General features: G+C 50.5%; 1 protein-coding gene across 1 annotated transcript in view; it reads right to left on the reverse strand.

The window, feature by feature from the left end:
- The window catches only part of DOCK5 (dedicator of cytokinesis 5), a 1,209,967-nt gene that overhangs the window by 834,079 nt on the left and 355,659 nt on the right, over nt 1-20,229 (reverse strand). The window contains exon 4 of the mRNA XM_069617597.1: nt 6,766-6,821. Within this exon, the coding sequence (XP_069473698.1) occupies nt 6,766-6,821 (56 nt within the window). The remainder of the gene's footprint in view (nt 1-6,765; nt 6,822-20,229) is intronic.

Raw genomic sequence — 20,229 nt, forward strand, 5'->3', positions numbered from 1 at the left:
CCCCCCACCAGCTCTACTAGGTGCCCCTCAAGGTTTCTAACTATCATCCTACACTTTACAATGCATACACAAAGCCATTATTCGACCTCCTGAACGCCTGGGGATCATCTACACAAACTTTGCAGATGATACCCAAATACTCAACCCCATTTCTGGCGACTACACCCGGGATACTGCTACAATCAATAGAGTGTACAGCAAGATCCAAAAGTGGATGGCCACCCATAACCTATGCTTAAACGATGACAAAACCATTGTTGGCTCCCACTACCAGCTAAAAAAGGTGGATCCTGCCTTTGCCAATTTCTGCATTGATAGCCCATCCATTCCGGTCCTGAAACAAGTCAAAGCATTGGGGGTCCACCTGGATGCGGCGCTAACCATGGATAGGCACCTTAATGCTTTAGCCTCGGCCACGGCATACACAGCCAGACTGATTTCCCTTAGCAGGCAATTCCTCTAGCCAAGTAACTGCCTGACATTTGCACAAACACGTATCCTCACAAAACCGGACTACTGTAACGTGCTCCAGATGGGCACCTCTACTTTCAACTTGAACACACTACAATAGTTGCAAAACAAATCACTGCACGCCGCCCTTGGTCTAAAACGATCTGACCACATCTCAGCAACCAGACGTGAAGCCAACTGGCTACCTATCAAAGCTTGTGTTGAATTTAAAACTCCCAACCTTGTATCTAAAAGGATGTGCCTATCTATCATCAACTGCATTATGCAAAATCTCCCAGTGCACTCACTAAGACCCAGCTCTCGCATCTTGCTCATCACACCGCATTTCAAGAGCAAAAGAGCTGTTACTGCTTCCTCACTATGAACTCTCTTCCAACCGCTATCGGGAATACGACTAATTCCTGCTATCAAATGCTGAAACGTGACCAATGCCAGTTTATATTGTCCCTCTATGTTTCTGTTATTTCACCAAACGCTTTGATATTGGGTTTTGGCATTACAAAATGTTATAAATAAACAAAATAAACAAAATAAGTGTTGCCTCTTAATTGTGGGGCCGACACCCAGCTAAAGCTGCACCACTTTAAGAGCTCCTCTTGAGTTTGCACGCCACTTAAAACCCTGTTGCCAACCCATTAAATCCTAAAAAACTAGGGCTCATGCCGGAGGACGGCGTCCACCCACTTTTATTGAGAGGGCAGACGCCGTTTCCTCTGCGTTTTCTTTTTCTTCAAAAAAATTTCATTTAACACACTGTGGGACAAGACAAGAACACACTGATCACATTTCCGAGAACATATTGACAAGGCATACAAGAGGTAATGTATAGCCTACAGTGTCAGATTTATGCCGTACCAGAAAACAGGACAGTCCATAGGCACACAGTTAGTCCCAACCCCTTTAAAGGCGTACTTAAAACATTGACAATTGTTGCATGAGCAAGGGTTTACCGATAATAGCTGGAAATGTGTCTGCAAATTCAATGAAAGTTGTCCACGTGGCAGCATACTTAGCGTATCTCCCCTTTTACAGGGCAATCATTTTATCAGCCACCCGAATATCCCATATCTTTATCCACCACTTCTGGGTCACTGGGCAGTCTATGAATTTCCAAGGTCAAAGGAGTAGGTGACCTGTGTAGCTATAGGCCACATTAAGGGGAACACCCCATCGCCCGTGTCCCCCAATAACACCCCCTGTGGGTTCATAGGCAGCAACAGTACCATGATGTCTAATTTTTGACAGCTCTTCCTTCCAGAATATAACCACCTTCTTACATGTCCACACCACGTGGTAGAGAGCGCCCACTTCTGAACATCCACGCCAGCAGCCCACTGAGTAATCTGACGACATGTGGTGTAGTCACTCTGGGGTCATGTACCAACGATAACAAAGCTCATACATACATTCCCTGTCTGTAACACTTTGAGGAATTATGCATCCGGGTCCATATTCGCAACCAGACGTCATCCTCAATTGCTTCCCTGATGTCCTCTGCCCATTTGGTCATATATGAAGGGGCATTATTGGGTCACCCGTATTTATTAATTTGTATAGTTGATGGACACAGCCTTTGGAGCCCCCACTCCCCCCCCCCCCCCCCCGAATATTCAGTTTGATTGTTCAACGATCTGGTGGCGTACCTTTTCATGTGAGGGTGAGAAGCTCAGTGTTTCAGCTGGGAAGAGTAAAATCTTTCCTTTTCAGGAATGTTGAAAGTTGTCTTAAAATTGTTAAAGGTCAGCGGTTCACCATTTGTAAACAATTGCTGTAAATGAGTGAGCCCCCCCAGCCCGCCAAGCCTCGAAACCCCCTACATAAGTACCTGACAGGAAGTCTGGGTTGTTCCAGATCGGCGTAAGCGGGCCCATGCCTAATGTAGCACCCTATCTTCGTAGAGCCCTTCGGGCATAATAGTGTGTGTATTTGGTCGTGGACAACAGCTGGAAACCTGGGGCTTTCAATAGACCCTTTTCTCCATATATGGGAGTTGTGAGAGTGCAACCGCAGAATGTGCTTGTTCAATCGTTTACCATTTCTGTTGCATCTCATTGTAAAGGACCGGAGGGGGATGTCTGTACTTCTGCTCTTTATATGGTAGAGGAGAGGCACAAAGGACCCCAGCAAGATTCTCTATTATTGGTAACGTAGTCGAGCAATCAAGGCCTAGCTTCTCAGGCGGTGATGCAGGCTGGTTCTTAAGTACAGTGTAGTCCCCAGGCCCCCACAAAGGAATGTCCACACACTGTAATACTGAAAACACAGTCTTTATATAATATTCAAAGGTATGTACACTATCACAATAACTCACTTTGTACTCAGAAATCAACAATGGTAAATATATACAGTTCTAGGGTGGTACCACCAATATTATCAGACCTCTTTAAAGTGCATCAACTATACTGTTAAAATGTCACACAGATCCATAAAAAGGAAACCAGCAATAGAGAGAGGAGGGAAAGCAAGATGGTTGATACAATAGGCAGAATACTGAGTCAGTTACCTAAACACAGTTCTGTGTGGAGATCCCCCCCCACCTGGGCAACCTGTAAAATAAAGATATAGCACAAGCCCAGTCCATATATTGTTCAATAATCTTATTTCCTCCTATAATGTTTTTACCCCCCCAATGTACCTGGTGGAGCAGAGTTCTTCGAAGAAGCGTCGAGGGATCCTTCTTGAGTGACCCTCTTTCAAGCAGGAGTCACGGATCGTCGAGAGGCGTCGAAGAAAGTGAACTTGGCGTCGACGGCATCGATGAGAAGTTCGAGGGTGGCGAGATCACAGTGTCGATCCAGGCGGTGCTCGTCGGCTACATCCTGCGAGGATGAGGTGTGCGGGGCACATTGGCGTTTGATAGTTCGGGACCGCAAAGAGTTTCAGAAGAACTGTGGCCCAGCAAGGGCGTCGAGTCGTCGAAGTCTTTGTGGCCTTCGAGTGGCGGGAAACCCACCGGCGGATTCTCCTTGGCGCGTCGGCGGCCTTGACTCTCTCCGGCAGGACAAAGCTGTCGTCAATGCGGACAAGGGAGTTCTTCGATTCAATACTTAGGCAAAGGAGTGGGCATCTCCGGTCGTCGGCGGCACGGCGTCAAGCGGTCCCCTCTTTTGGGACAACACAACTTCGATGGGCCTACAGCGGTTACACAAACCTGCGAACCCTGGTCGACGGCAATGGACTTCGACGGCAGCGAAGTCCGGGTGCTTCACTTCGATCTCCTCGGCGGTCCAGTCTCCGGCCGGCAGCCTTTCGAGGGTCTGACTCCCAGGGAGCTTCGGTGAAGGTCAGCAGTGCTCGATGGTCCCTCGGAGCACGGGAAGAGGGCGCCTTACCAGGTCCGCTCTCGGATCAGTCTTCGACGAACTCGGCAGCTTTCAGATCAGGTCTAAGCAAATGCAACAGCAAGTCTTCTTCCAGCTGGGCGTCGAGGATCAGCAGTTCCAGTTACTCTTCAAGTGTGGACACAGCTTCTGAACAATTTCCAGTGGCGAGAGGTCCCCAGATATACTATCCTGTCTCCCATCCACACTGCTGGGTCACACTCGGCAGCCAATCATACAGAAGGGCATTCATGCAGTCAGCCAGCCAATCAGGCACACAGTGCATTCAGGCCATCCTCCTCCCTCTCAGACACTCACAACAAGGAATGTGGATTGGCACAAGTACCCAGCCATTCAACACTACACACTGCATTCAGGCCAGTTTCGGGCAGGGCTGTCTCAGTCTTTGTCTCTCATACCAGAAACCAGATAGCCACAACAAGAAGTGCATATTGGTCACACACTCCATTCACCCAGGTCCCACCCACAGGGTGTACCCACAACATACAGTCACTGGGAAGGCTCCAGCCAGTCTGGCCTGGACTTCACAACACCACCATATATGGAACTTCCACCCAACAGCCAGTCAGGGGGAAGGGACAGAGTCAGGGCTTCCCCGGACTTTGGGAAAACAAGGTAACAGGCAATAGAAAGCAAGAGGCCACAGGGGACATCTTGTTTTCTATCAGGAATCAACTGATTCCAATGGCAGGGCCTCGGTATCCCAAAATGGAGGATACTCAGAGCACCTGTGAAACTCAGCTTGGAGCTGCCACCAGCCCATACCCTGCTCTGTGGGCCACCCACAGGTGCCCAAAAACACTAGGGGCACAGGGTTGTGCCCCCACCCATGGGTGCCATAAGGGTATCCCATGGGTCTGTACACCAAACCAAAACCAGGAAGAGCTGCACTGCCAGGAGTCCCACATGGACTCCTGGGCAGAAAACAATACAGAACACAAATGAAAAAGGACTACAGGACAAGGACAGGAAGGCCATGTCCTTCCAATGCATTTCCAGCATCACACTCATCACCTGCCCAGGTAAACACATGGGACAACTGTGCTGCTAAATTGTAGTGGAACACATCCGGGACCCACAAACCCTCCCAATCGCTCTGGTTTCAATATTCTTCGTCTTGAGATTCTCGCCCATTTATTGCCCCATATGAACCTAAGGATTTTCCCTTGTATGTGCGAAGCTCCGAGTTGGTGATCTTTACTGATAATGCCAGACGGAGGTAGAGTAGCTGAGGAATGAGATTCATCTTTACAGCAGCAATTCTGCCAAACCAAGAGATTTCTTGTCTACCACATCTAATGAGGTCTGCCATAAGATCCTGGAAAAGTGGTGGGAAGTTGCTCCTGTATACTTTGGAAATTCTATGGGAAAGTTGTACTCCTCGGTAGGGAATAGATTCCCGGGACCATTGCATCAGGGCCAAACCAGTAATCGTGGGTAGGTCCTGTGGTCGCATAGAGACATTTAGACCATGTGACTTGTCATAGCTAATCTTAAAGCTGGAGACCCGACCATATTCCTCTAATTCGCCCAGGACCTCCCCCAGAGAGGTTCATAGATTCCGCAGAGTTAGCAGAATGTCATCCACGTAAAGGAAAGGCTTATAGTTTACCCCAGCAACCTCTATTCCCCTTAAGGTTCGCGTTATTCCTAATATGACAGGCCAGTGGCTCCACACTGAGAGCAAATACAGCCCTTCCTCGTACCTCTAGTTATTGGCAGGCCAGCAGAGAGCACCCCGTTGACCCAGATGGAGACACCGTTGACCCAGATGGAGATCAACTGATCCCTATAAACTGCCACAACCCATCTGGTGAAGCCCGGACCAATCCCTATCTGCTCTATAACCCCCTGAAGATAACACCATCCCACTCTGTCAGAAGCTTTATGTGCATGGAGTACGATTATCCCCATGTCGAACTCCGATGAGTGTCCCGCTTCCAAAAGGTTCAGAGCCCGTCGCACATTATCATGCGTGCTGCGTCTCGTGATGAAACCAGTTTGGTCACAGTCGATAATCTTTGGGATAACCTCCATCCATCTTTGTGCAAGAATTTTAGAAAATATCACCCAATCCATATTGGTGAGGGTGATGGGCCGGTAAGAGTTGCATAGTGTTGGGTCTTTAACCGGTTTAGGGGTTAGGACTGTTTGAAACCCCTGTAGAGGGAGCTGCTCTACCAGATTCTAGAATCGAGATCTACTAAAGGAGACCCCAGGACTGAGCTGAACTTTTTTTATAGAAGGGGGCAGTAAATTCATCTGGCCAAGGAGCCTTGTTTTTTTTTTTTTTAGAGAGATTTGACTGCCCATTCTACTCCCCCCCCCCGGGGAGATTAGACCCCTCAAAACTTCCCACTCCTGTGTTTTTAACAAATTAAAACAAATAACAACTGCGTATCGAACTCTAGCCTCTCACATCTGAAATGAGGCACTTAACTGCAAGACCACGGCAACGGATGGAAGAAAAGCTGCAAAATGTCTCATATTGATATCTTTCTATATGGACATGTTTTGTGACAGGTTCTCAGATTTAAAAGGTGCGTGCATTTTTTACCTAAGCAGCAAGGTAATATGAAAAATGTGTTCCCTTGGCAAATGCTTTTTGCCATGTGTGCTTTTTTCCAATCGTGAAAGACAAGCCTGAAGGAAATGTGCATATTTCACGTTGACGTCCGGAGACGTCACTTCCCAACGCTCGCCGACCCCCAAACCCCCCCACCCCCCACTTTTTTTTTTTTAGGACTTGAGTCCTGTCAAACAACATGTAAACACAAATAATGGTGCAGGGCTGGTGGCATTCAGTTAACAAGGGAAGTTCATGTTGCACTAGATTCTCCATCGCGGGCATAATACCAGCTGTTTTAGGAGCAGACACTCATCCACAAAGATGGGAACAGTCAAGACAGGAAGCAGCAGAGACAGCACATCGAGGAAACCAGAGCAAACATACCCACGGTCTTCCACAGTCGCCTCTTTCAGATGAATGTACGTTTCCGGGAAAATACCCTGGGAAAAGAAAACAGCAGTAGTCAGACGTCATCAAACCGACGCCAGTCAAGAGACTTCTTCCAGGAGTTCCCCGGCTCAGGGGTTGGCAATGCACTGTTCTACAGACAGGATGGAGTTCGAAATTACAAATAAGACACATATGTTGGCAGATGCTGCGAAGATCTGAACTTTTGGATGGAGAACTTGATTACCTGAATAAGTTCAAAGGTTAAAATGGTGAAAGGGAACGTACTCCAGCAGTTTACAGACACTTGTGAAAATGTGAAGTCTCTCAAATTCCTTTTGTAGAGGTCGGTGCCTCTTAAAAACCAGCAGAGTTGTGCTTTGACAAAAACAAGACAGACAAGTGTATGAGGGTCAGGATCAGCTTTAGACCCGGGCAACACAGGATCAGGGGGAGTCTTTCAAGGGCTCCTGCCAGGGCTCCCGCGAGCTGGCACGAATGAAGACGCGCCAGGCTCCCTATTGTGATGAAATGCGCTCACTCTCCAGCTCCAGCAGGAGAGTGGGGTGCTTGTATTACAACAGGTCGCCGATGCTATAACCCCTGCAGCCGTCCATTTGCCTTTACCCCCAATTCTTTTGCTCATGCAGACAATGCTTTAAACCCCCCATGAATTGGCATGACACAAGATTTCAATTGGCAAAATTGGCCGCAGTTTTATTTCCATGACAACAGAAGTATTTGTACACCATAGTGACCTCATTCTGTACATGTGGCGCTTGCTTGCCGGATTTCCTTTGCTTCCCCCTATACTTGGTATAGTAGGCCCCCAACTCCCCCGACCCATTGTACCTGTCCTATCCTGCCCGTGCAGGGGTCCGTGGGTGGGGAGAGCGCCGTTTGTTTTGGGGGGGAAGCTGAGCCTTATTTGTTCCTACCAGGCGCCCCCGCCGTTTAGGCCCCCAAGAGGCGCTGGTCCAGAAGAGCGAAGACCCATTCTGTTTCCTTCTGGCTCATCCGGAGTCTATCATTTGTGCTTGGTTGCCCAAACACCGCCAACTTGTCATCCTCTGACCTGGGTGCCCTGCGACAGCGACACCCGGGTGCGTCCTACTCGTATTTCGTGGGTGGGTGGGTGGAAACGAAATTCCTCTTCCTTGTTAGGTGGCGGCGACCGGGTCCCAGTGCAGGAGCGAGATGCCTGGTCCCCGATCCCGCCTGCTTTTATCCTGCAGGCCCCGCCCCATTCCTTTTGTTTACCCTTCGCGGGCTTTCCGGGCTCTTGAGTTTCTTGGCGCCGTTCCGCCCCCTTGCCCTTTACCCTTCCGGGTGAGGATCCCCGCTCCCGGCGGCATGACCCCGCAGGGGTTACCCTGCTGCCTCCTCCATTTTGTGGTGGTTTTACGTCGTCAGCTCCATAACCCCTGCAGCCGTCCATTTGCCTTTACCCCCAATTCTTTTGCTCATGCAGACAATGCTTTAAACCCCCCATGAATTGGCATGACACAAGATTTCAATTGGCAAAATTGGCCGCAGTTTTATTTCCATGACAACAGAAGTATTTGTACACCATAGTGACCTCATTCTGTACATGTGGCGCTTGCTTGCCGGATTTCCTTTGCTTCCCCCTATACTTGGTATAGTAGGCCCCCAACTCCCCCGACCCATTGTACCTGTCCTATCCTGCCCGTGCAGGGGTCCGTGGGTGGGGAGAGCGCCGTTTGTTTTGGGGGGGAAGCTGAGCCTTATTTGTTCCTACCAGGCGCCCCCGCCGTTTAGGCCCCCAAGAGGCGCTGGTCCAGAAGAGCGAAGACCCATTCTGTTTCCTTCTGGCTCATCCGGAGTCTATCATTTGTGCTTGGTTGCCCAAACACCGCCACGCCAACCGGTGGGTTCCCGTCCACCGTTGGCTCTCCCTTCATCCTCACTCCTCACAATTCCAGCAATTTGGTGCAAATGTTCCAAAAAAAGAGCTCCATGCCCTTTGGGGATAGGTGCACACCATCGGCTAGGAAATACTCGGGGGTTTTCTCGTTAATCAGACCATGCCTGATCTGATGGAAACCTCTGCCCTTGCAGAATTTTGCAACTGCCCCGTTCAACTTCCTCCGAGATTTTTCCACTGCCGAATGGTTTGCTGCCCCCCTCCATTGAGTCCGCGGAATCACCTCGGACCAGATGATCTCCGTCTCCTCCACTTGCGCCGCTATTTCCTGTAAAGAGCTTGTGATGTCTCTCAGCAATACCCCTCTCCCTAAACTGGTCAGATCGTTCCCTCCTAAGTGTATTACCAACACCTCTGGCCTCCGCCGCTTTTTTAGCAGCGTGCGCAAATGCCCTTCCAGCTGAGCCCATTTCATCCCTGGCACCCCGTGCCATTCGATCTTGAATTCACCAGCCGTCAAGACCTCATGCTGCTGGTTCCAGCTTGCCTTTGCCCTTGTGATGAATGAGTGCCCCACCACCCATACTGTGCGTGGTCTCCTTTGGTGCGCTGCTGGTAAATGACATGGAAGGAACGGCATGGTTATCTTTACACTTTTTCAGGCCTGACATAACGTTTATAACATCCTGACGACCATCTCCCCAATCTCTTAATCTCCTCGGCCCCTAGCCCCCCGACTGATGCTGAGGTGGCGGCCCCAATCCGAAAAGAATGCGTCCCAAACTGGCCCCCTGCCAGACCCATTCTCTCCAGCCCAAGCGACATTACTTTTTTGAACTGAAAGCGGCTTAGTGCGGACCCATCCTTGTGCGTGAGCCATGGCGCCTCTGCCCCAGATGGCTGCCTCTGTCGCATAAAGTTTGCCGACGCCGCCACCGGGCAAACCCGGCTTGCCTGAATGGCATGTACGGTCAGCGTCGTGCCCTTTCCTTTCTGATCCGTCTTCGACCGCCTCACATAGATGATGACCTGAGTGCTCCCCACATGAATGTCCCTGACGCGCAAGAACCCACTCCCCTTGCCGCTCTTGTTTTCCGGCACCAGTTCGCCTACTCTAAGCGCCCCAAAAAACGCCACCGTAAATGCGGCCGAGAAGAGCACACGCTCTGATTCATCCTGACATACCTCCCCTAGGCATTTAATCAAACCGTGCAATTTCCAAATATCGATTGGCCGTCTCTCATCTGGTTTTGGCGTGCTTTGCTTCGCCCAGCCTTTCATGGCCATCATGACATAATGCTCCTTAGTGGGGTCCTTCTCCCCGTGCATTTTTGCATAATGCGCTATGGCCGCAAGGTGATAGCTTACCCACGCCCGGGTTTTCCCTGTTTTCCAGCACCAGCCTATGAATGCTCTCACCGGGTTCTCCCCGGGGTCCCCTGCTAGTACCTCTTCCTGGAACCGTGCAAACCGAATCCAACAAGCCCTGTATCTCTTGGTTGTACCGGGTGCCAGGGCCGCTTCCACCAATGCGGTCAGATCGCCCCAATCATCCCCCACCATTGTACCTCGAATGGGGTCATCTCCTCCCTTGCTTCGGGACAGCTCTCCCGGAATCGGTCCCACTGTAAACGAGACAGAGAATCAGCGGCCGTGTTTTTCACCCCTGGAATGTGTCGTGCTCTAACCTCGATGTTCAATTCTAACAAACTCCTGGTGAGTTCTCTGAGGAGCCTCAGCACCCTCAGGTTACTGGACGCTCCCGTGTTAATGATCTGTACCACAGCCAAGTTGTCTGACCATAACATGACCTTGGAATTCTGCAGCCGCCTGCCCCACAACTTGAACGCCACCACTATGGGGAATAGCTCTAGTAGCGTGATATCCTTTGTGACCCCTTCCTTGTGCCATTCCTCCGGCCATGCCATGCCGCACCATCTGTCCCCCAGGATAGCCCCAAAGCCCAGGGACCCGGATGAATCTGTGAACAGTTTGAGCCTCTGACTGCTTGCCCAGTCCGCCCTCCAGATTGCCACCCCGCTGGAACCTGATAGAAAACTATCCCACATTCTCAGATCCTTTTTTACTTCTGAACCCAGTCTGACGTGCTGTGCGGCATGCTGTAAGCCGACAGTTTTTAGTTCCACACTTCTGGCAAATGCCCTCCCCGCTGGTATCACCTTGCCTGCAAAATTGAGGTTACCTGCCAGCACTTGCAACTCCCTCAAGGTTGCTTTGCTTTTGCCCATCAGTTCCTGAACCAAGCCCTTCAGTTTTTGGACCTTGTCCTGAGGGAGCCTACACTCCCCTTTAACTGAATCGATCTCGATCCCCAGAAATGTCAATGTTGTTGCCGGGCCCACGGTCTTTCCCGGTGCAAGGGGAACCCCTAGATGTTCCATTCTGCTTTGAAATATCTCCATCATGGACCTGCACTCATCTGTTCCTTCCCTCCCCACGAAAAGAAAATCATCCAAGTAGTGCAACATTCCCCCATTTTTTATCTCCTGCTTTACCGTAAATTCCAGAAAGGTGCTGAATGCCTCAAAATATGAGCAGGAAATGGCGCACCCCATGGGGAGACATTTGTCATAGTAGTACTTGTCCCCCACCTTAAAACCCAGCAAGTGGTGGCTATCCTCGTGGATTGGTAATAGACGGAAGGCAGATTCAATGTCAGCTTTCCCCAGCAAGGCCCCTTTCCCCGCCGCTTTCACCATTAGTATCGCCTCCTCCAGGGAGGCGTACTGCACCCTGCACTGTTCTTCTGGAATGCCGCTGTTCACCGACTGCCCCTCGGGGAAGGATAGGTGGTGTATCATGCGGAATTGCCCCTCTTCCTTTTTTGGCACCAGTCCTAGCGGGGATACCACCAGATCGTTCATGGGAGGTCTAGTAAATGGGCCGGCCACTCTCCCCAGCCCAACCTCTTTGTTAACCTTCCTTTCCAATACCTCGGGATTCTCCAGAGCCGATCGTAGGTTGGCCGCCTCTCTTCCCCCTTGGGAACCCGCCCCTGGGATCCTAAAGCCCCACCTGAACCCATGCCATAGCAGTTTTGCGTCAGCTTTGTTGTGGTACTTGTTTAGGAAGGGAGTCATGGCAAGAAGGCTAACTGGTGTAGGCAATGCCCCTTTAATCATACCTTTGTCAATCATTGTTCCCACAGTATTGCCTTGTTTTGTCGGCGTATCAATCAACATTCCCCTTATTCTTTTGTTTCCCGCCATCCCCGGGTTTAGCCTCTCCCGGAGTGGCCCTGCGGGGGCCCGTCCCCCCGCCCTTCTGATGCTTGTACCTGCATGACTTCCCATATGAGCAATACCCCTCCGCGAACCTCCAGCAGATTTCTGGCTCCCCCTGGTGGGCTGCTGCCTTGTACACCCAGGAGGAGGGCCCGCGAAAGGACCCTCTCCCTCGCTGCGGGAACCCGCCTCTGCCTCTCCCTCCCCGAGATTTTTCCCCCGATGGCTCGTCATGTGATTCCCTGCAAGGCACCACTTTATCCATGTACCCCCCGACATCCATCTCGTCCCATGACATTGCTGGCCATATCTGCATTTTTAATCTAAAGCCCCGGTCATACTCCAGCCATCCTTCGCCTCCATACTTCTGATACAAATCATGTACATACTGCTCGTATGCTATCATCGCCAGTGCATCCTGTGGGTACCTCTCCAACATCACTGACATGTACATCCTATATGCTTTCAGCCAGTTGTTAATCGAACGCTCTACCCTGGTAGCCTCCCTGTCCCTTTTCTCTTTTTCCTTTTCAGACAGTTCCTTTAGTCCTCCACCCATGGGGATGATCCCCAACAAGTCAAAAATGTCAATGAATTCCTTCCTCCATAACCTTTCCTTGACCGCCCATGGGATGTGCCACACTAGCGAATTCACCGTAGCCCGCATAGGTGCGAACCCTGGCATTGGCCTCCCATACTGGGTTGCCTGTCCCCACAATCCCCATGTTTCACTGCTGCTTGGGCCTGCTGTTACTGGCTGCGCTGCGTTCAGCCCCTCTGTCAAGACCGCACATGGCCCTGCCTCCTTTTGCATCCCCTGTGCCCCTGCCGGGGACCCCGCAGCCAATTGCAATGCCCCTCCCAGGCTTGCTGGCGCCCCTGGCCCCTGGCCTGACCATTCTTGACCCCACGGGAGCCCCGTCAATTGCACCTGCTGCCCGCCTCCCATAGGTGGGCCCACGCTAGGCAGCCCGACAGACAAGAAACCCCCGGGCGGTATCCCCTTCTTCTGGGGTAAATGACTTAGCCCACCTGTCTGTGCCCAGCCTTGAGTGCTACCATTGCACCAGAGCCCTCCCAGTCCTTGTGACGCCCCTAGATGCGTGGCCATACTTCCTTGAGACACTCCCCCTGCCACCATACCATTACTGGGCAAAACATTCGGTATTTGCCCCATTTTCCCCCATGCTTGCATGCATTCTAACACCATACCTTTAACTGTCTCCAGGGATGTTGTTCCTCCACCCACGACATCCACCGTTCTGGTCACAGGCGCGTTGGGTGGGCTCACTTGATTCCCTGGAGCCTCAGCAGGTGTAGGAGCCGTTAAGGCCGCATCCTCCTGCGCCCTCCCCTTCTGCCGTGGCCTCTTGATGCTGCTGGCTTGCTCCTTGCTCGCTTTCGCCTTGGCCGTCATTGTCTTTTTTCTTTTATTCCCCTGGGTCTCCTTCTCCCTCTCTTCCTCTTCATCCCCTTGGCTGTGGATCTCGACCTCGATCACGGTGGCCTCACTGCCACTGTCCTGAAACATCAGAGGGGAGCTATCAACTCCTTGGCTGTGCCTCTCCTGGCTAGGCTGTGCCACCATCTTGGACATCCAGTCTGCGCCATGGGTTGCTGCTGCCACCCTGGCCAGTTCCATGAATGCTGCTAGATCCATTTGGTGATCTCCCAACTTGTCCGGCCACCTGCTTCCTGCTCCCTCTGGGCTGCTTGTTGCTCTTGCCCGAGCTCCGTGCTCAGGTGTCCCTCGTGGCTGGCTCCTTGCGGCCTGTCGTGTGCTTTGGGGGGGCGGGCGTTGGGCGTCTGCGTGCCCCTGATGTTGGCCCCTCCGCTGGACGTTTTATGCTCGTGTCCGGGTGGGGGGGGGATTCGACCCGAGGGACCGGCACTCGGCTCCGATCCTCGGATCCGCTTCCGGTATGCCTTCCCCTCGCCTTGTTCCTCCGCCCTGCCTCCGCTCCTTAAATCCGGCTTCTGCCCGGCCGGCTCGTTGTCCCCTCCGCCGGAGTTTTAAGCTCGTGTGCGGGGGGGGGGGGTGGGTGAGCGACAGGCCGGGCGCGGGCTTGCGCAAGTCGGATGCTCTTCCGACTAGTGTTCCCCTCGCCTTGCGCTTCCGCCCGGCCTCCGCTCCTCGAATCTGGCTTCCGCCAGGCGGGCTCACCCGTAGCCCTGCACTGCCTTTGGAGCTTCGTCCCTGGTCCTGGGCTGGACCCGCCCTCTTTCGCCGCTGCTCCGCTCAGCTGTGCTGCCTCTCTCCACCTGCCGGCTGCGTTCCCCAGCTGCGCGACGCTTCCCGGTCTCCTCCGCCGACTGCCTTCCGCGTTCGCTGGTCCTTCTTCTTACTGCGAAGTGGGTGCTCCGGTTGGCAGTCCTCCGCTTCTTCCTCCTGCCACGCCGCGACCTCGGATCCGCTGGGCAACCCCTCTGCGTACACCGGCGGTCCTCCACCGGCTGCCTGTTCCAGACGCTGCTTCCTTGTGGCGTTTCCCGGCCTGGCCTCTGGACCGCCTTCCTTCTGCTGTGCTGGAAACGAAATTCCTCTTCCTTGTTAGGTGGCGGCGACCGGGTCCCAGTGCAGGAGCGAGATGCCTGGTCCCCGATCCCGCCTGCTTTTATCCTGCAGGCCCCGCCCCATTCCTTTTGTTTACCCTTCGCGGGCTTTCCGGGCTCTTGAGTTTCTTGGCGCCGTTCCGCCCCCTTGCCCTTTACCCTTCCGGGTGAGGATCCCCGCTCCCGGCGGCATGACCCCGCAGGGGTTACCCTGCTGCCTCCTCCATTTTGTGGTGGTTTTACGTCGTCAGCTCCAAAACCAGCATGGGACAGCCTTTGAAAGGCAGCACCATGCTGGTTTGACAGCTGCACTCTATTGAAGTGATTAACAGGAGTGGATAGTTAACCACTTAATAAGCACTTAATTAAAAAAGAGCACCTCTGTGGGTTCTGCAGTGACACTATTTAGCAGAGCAACAAAAAACATGGCACCCCCCCTTCCTCCACCACCAGGGACCCGGCTAGGGAGGGGGCACATTTTGTTGACTGGTTAGGGAGGGGGCACATTTTGTTGACTCGCCCCGGGCACAGCCAAAGCTAAGGCTAGCCCTGCTGAGGGTGACCAAATGGCTTGTGTCAATGGGGTATACTGTGCATTTTATGGTTTACCCAAGCTTTCATTGAACACCAGTACATGGTGGGTGTTTCAGTCTTGGTTAATAGTTCAAAACAAACACTTGCAATGCCAACAGTTTTGGCTTTTGTGTAGGTATGGAAAAGACATTTGCCAGGCACTGGTATTAACTGGACATTGATGGCAGCAGCAGTAAAACAGTGAAAGTATCTGGGAATATAACAGCAGTGCCTGGCAAATGCCTAAAACTTACTGGCAAATGCCTAATACTTACTGGCAAATGCCTAATACTTACACACAAGCCAAAACGTTTGGCTTTGCCAATGTTGGTTTTCAACAGGACTTCAATGATAAACACACATACTTGCTTATAAATCAAGTAGCTCAAGGCGGACCTAGTTAAGACATTTTTATTACACCCGTAGCGTGTTTACAGCACGAATTAACCATTGACTCTCAGAAGACTTTTGAAAAAACCTTGGTAGGCACTTGAGTGCAATGTTTGATTTTAAGGCTTGATAAAGTTAACTCAAAGAGATCCCAGAAGGATTTGTTTTGAGCAGGAAGGGACAGAAAGTGGGTGGGAATGGCCATAGGGATTAGCATGGCCAGAGGCAGTCACTGGATGGGTAAATAACCAAAAACCTACAAGCATTGTGTCCCTACTTATATGCCATCTGTCCCTCAGCTGTACACCAATGCATTCGTTTTGGCTTAAAGGTGGGTGCCACCATATAACCAAAACTAACCAGGATGGTTGCGCCTTGACAGAAACAATACAGGGAAGCGTTTCTGAAGGGTGACAATTACTTGTGCCAATCGTGCATCATATAGTAACCCTCTGGCTTTCATTTACCACCAGTACATGCTGGGTGTTTCAGTCTTGGTTACTTGCAGTTCAAAACAAGCACTGGCAAGGACACAGTTTTGGCTTTTGTGTAGGCATGGGACAGGCATTTGCCAGGCATTGCTGTAGTGGTATTAACTGCCCATCCTTGATAGCAGCTGCAAAATGGTGTGAGTATCTGGGCACATAATAGCAGTGCCTGGCAAATGACTAATACTTATACGCAAGCCAAAACTGCTGGCTTTGACAATGCTGGTTTTTAACAGGACTTCAGTGAAGGATACGAATTGTACTTCTAAATTGAGTGGCTGACGGCAGACCTGGATAACACATTTTTATTTCACCAGTAGTGAATTTACAACTTCAATTAATTAACTCTCAGAAGACTGATTTGAAAAACGACTGGTAGGCACTTCGAGCACAAAGGTTGATGGTAAGGCTTCATAAAGCTAACTCAAAAAGGTCCCAGTAGGATGCGTTTTAGTTGGGGAGAGGCAGGAAGTGGGTGTGAATGGCCATAGGGATTAGCATGGGCCTGGGCAGTCAATGGAGGGGTAGATACCCAAACACCACCAACAAGCTTTGTGTCCCATGTCAAAAGCTATTTCTGCAACGCAGTACTCTGCGTATAGGTGGCGCTTAGCGCCACCCAATAGCCAAAACTAAAAATCATCTTAAGCACCATTCTTCAGTTAAGTTGTAAAAAGAAGGCTCTTCCACGAGAAAACTAGGTCCTGGAGACTTAGAGGGAACTGGTCGACTTAGTTCTGATTAATATGCCTGCTGTAACTGTACTCCTTTGTAAGCTACCTTGCCACAACGCTCACCTGCATATTCCACACATTTTAAAAGCAACCCATCATGCCTAAAAAAAGATTAATGTGATGGTAAAAATGTCTTTTGGAGGGACAGGGCCTCCTAAATCCTTGTCCTACCACTTCTCTGTGTGTGTTTTCTTTATGTTTGGACCACCACTAGTGCAACTCCTCCTGTTTTCCTTTTGGTGAACAACACGGATGGATACCCTTATGGCACCAATGGGTGGGGTTTACAACAAATCAACTTCCGGGGAACCAGTGGTCCAGAGATGAATATCAGTTTCTAAACCATCAATCAACCCCACAACCTCTAGTACATCAGAAGGGATCCGAAAAGATTCAAATACAAGTAAATTATAAGACCACCTTGTCCAATTTTGGTAACGTGGACGGAACGGCAGGCTTATCTCCGCAAGGTTGTGGATCGTTGGTTAGTTGCAACACAGCGAAAATACAATTTTTACCCAATGATAAAACGGGACTGTCCAGTCAATGTTCTATAAAAACTTATCTACTTTATTTTTACTACAACAGACCGTTCTAGCACACTACAACTACAACCCACACTGTAAAGGAACACAGAGGACAGACAGTTTCACAAAGGAAAGGGATGCACTCTGGATACTCACAGGAGAGTAGATGGTAAAGGGATCAGTCTTATAGTTCCAGATTATTATTATAAGGGGCAAAGGGTCGTAGCGGTCTCTAGGGGCCTACGGAGAAGGACCAGGGGGGCAGAACCACAATGTACCTGGTGCTGAAGAAGTTCTTGGTGCTCGACAGCATTGAGGCGGTTCCAGGGCGCTTCCCAGCACGTGAGACAGTGGTGGGAGACAGCTGCGGGTACCAGGTGGCAGGTAGTTCCGCAAGCGAGGCTGGACGGATGTCTGTAGGCTGTCCGGCGCGCCGGCTCAGGTCAAAGAATAGCTGTCTTTGTGCTGGTTGGCAGATCTGGAATGCTGGTCGAGGCATCTGAGATGGCTATGGTGACTGCAGCGTGACAACAGTCAGCGGTGCAGCCGGATGCGGTTCGAGGACTCGACTGTCTCGAAATTGTCCTTAAAAAGATGGATGCTGGAAGATGCTCGTGTCTTGGTAGCACTTAGACCAGTAATTTTTACTGAGATGAAGCAAATTGCCAACAATACAGATAGTATCACTAACTCCAGTACTGGCACTTACAAGATCACCCAAAGCATGAAGAGTACCAGCAAGGCTGGTACTGAGACGAGGTGGCGAGGAGCTATGAAGAATGGCACAGAGAAGATACTGGAACGGTATAGACGTCTGCGGGGGAGTTGTCCTGTGAAATACCTAAAAACTGACAAAGGACTGAGTAGGAGAGCCGCAGACCAGCAGAAATGACAGTCCAGCCCAGGAAGTTCAAAGGAGATGCAGAGGACGCAGTGGGAAAGCAGAGAGCAGTCCGCTCCCAAAGGCAAAAGGCAGATGAGATGAGTGCTTTGCCAGTGTTGTGGAGCGGGTCAAGGACGTGACTGGAGCCTGGAACGCTATGGCATGACCTCTGGGAGGAGTAACAAGTGATCCAGTAAAGGCACCTACACCGTCAGTGAAGTGACCAGGAAGAAGGTACGCAGAGACGCCCATGCACACGTCGAGCAGTCGCAAGCACACCATAAGAACCGGACCAGAGTCCCGGAGGCCACAAAGGTAACGGGGACCAGTAGGGGATTCTTCCTTGTGGCAGTACGAGGAGAGAGTCAACCAAGTGGGCCCAGTGAGAAGGGAAGAGAACAAAGGGTCTGGGACCCAAACCAAGGTGAAGTCTATAACGATAAGAAGCATCTTCCTCATGGCACTACTTGGCAGCGGAGGGAACCAAGTGGGCCTAATGAAAAGAAAAATATAACTAGGGTCTGTGAACCAAACCAAAGTAACCGATATAAGCATATAAGTCATCCTCCTCGTAGCAGTACTTGGGAGGAGAGTGAACCAAGTGGGCCTTACAAGAAAGGGGGAGCAAACGGGGTCTGGGACCCGAATAAGGGCAAGGTAAATATCGGAGGGAGGAACCCTCCAAACAGTGGTAAAGAAAAGACCACTGACAGGCTACGGAGAGCCTGGAAATGTTGGGAAAGTCACCCAAGAAGACAGGGAAAGAGAGCCATTCCACCTGAACTTAACTGGAACTTTCTGTTGAAATTAACATCCAGGGGACGTCATTCCCCCTGGACACACTTGGAACTTTGTTGCTACCAACATCCAGGGGAAGAGAGTTATTCCCCCCACCCCGGTATCTACTGTAGTCCTGAAGAGACTTCCTTTAAAGATGCCAGTAGAATGGAGTAATTCTCCTGGTGAGCAAACTGTACTTTTGATTAAGACTATTTAGTTCTAGTGTAAGGGACAGAGGTAAGGTTTTGAATTAGGACGGTGCATTTTCAGTTACGTACATTCTAAGAGATCCTCTAGTTTTTAGTTTGAGGCAGGGAAACCCCTCTTGGAGTTAGAGATAGCTAGTTTCTGAATTCAATACAATCTTTGCTAACCACCATGACACCTCCTGGTCATTTCCCTTCTTGGGCACCTTTACACGGAAATGAAGGGAATCATGACCCACATCATAGGAGGCAATTAATGTCAGCACGTTCATACTTTGGACCAACAAACAACTCGAGAGTGCGTAAATGGGTATGACAAAGATAAGAAGAGGATCATGGATACATGACTAGCTTTGAGCCCTGAGGAAGAACGCATCGAAACATGTCACCATGAAAGCATAAAGGATGAGACTATAATCACAATCAACCTAAGAGAATGGATATAACAAATTCAAAGGACACTAACCTCTGTGTTTTGTAAACATTCAGCACAAAGCGAAAACCCAAGTATCTGCAATTTATTTGAATGAGCGAATTTGGGACGATCAGAGAAGTGCCTAATTTCGGGACTTTGCAACAGTTGCCATTGACAATTTCTCCAGCTCAGGGAGCTCTGCAAGTATCTTCTCTGACCTATTACTATTTAATTGTCATTTGTACTTATTGTGTTCTACTACATTACTACAAAAGTCTGAGTCTTTCAGAGTGCAGGATTCGTTCACTACCTTATTAGGGAAATTGCAGGTTTGGCATAACAAATAAAAGCGGCTACATAATGAGTCAGACCATTCAAATCAAAAAGTACAATGAAAAAAATAAGCAGTGAAGAAACGACCACTGTCTTATGGAGAGAAAATCAAGAAAAATTGAAAAAAGAAAAGCAGGTAAACAAAGAGAATGGGGAGCTTGATAATTAGCACCCTTGACAGACCAATCAGATTGGAGGATTTCAGAGTAATTCCAGGCACTACTACCCTATATTTGCTCGGAATTTCTCCTTTCTGACCCATTGGGCTGATCAGGTCGTCCATGGTGCCTGCGGCACCAGTGCCTCTTAATTTCTCCCTGCCACCGCACACACTGCTGCTCTGCTCTTCTGCCTACCTCGTTCCTCTCTGGCGGAGGCAGGCAAGATATTCCTCTTAGCTTACTGCATTCAATAGCCTCAAACACGCCACTGCATGCGCAGCATCCTCT

The sequence above is a fragment of the Ambystoma mexicanum genome, chromosome 10 (assembly GCF_040938575.1).
Source record: "Ambystoma mexicanum isolate Mex_15411 chromosome 10, UKY_AmexF1_1, whole genome shotgun sequence".
In the NCBI taxonomy this organism is placed as follows: Eukaryota; Metazoa; Chordata; class Amphibia; order Caudata; family Ambystomatidae; genus Ambystoma; species Ambystoma mexicanum.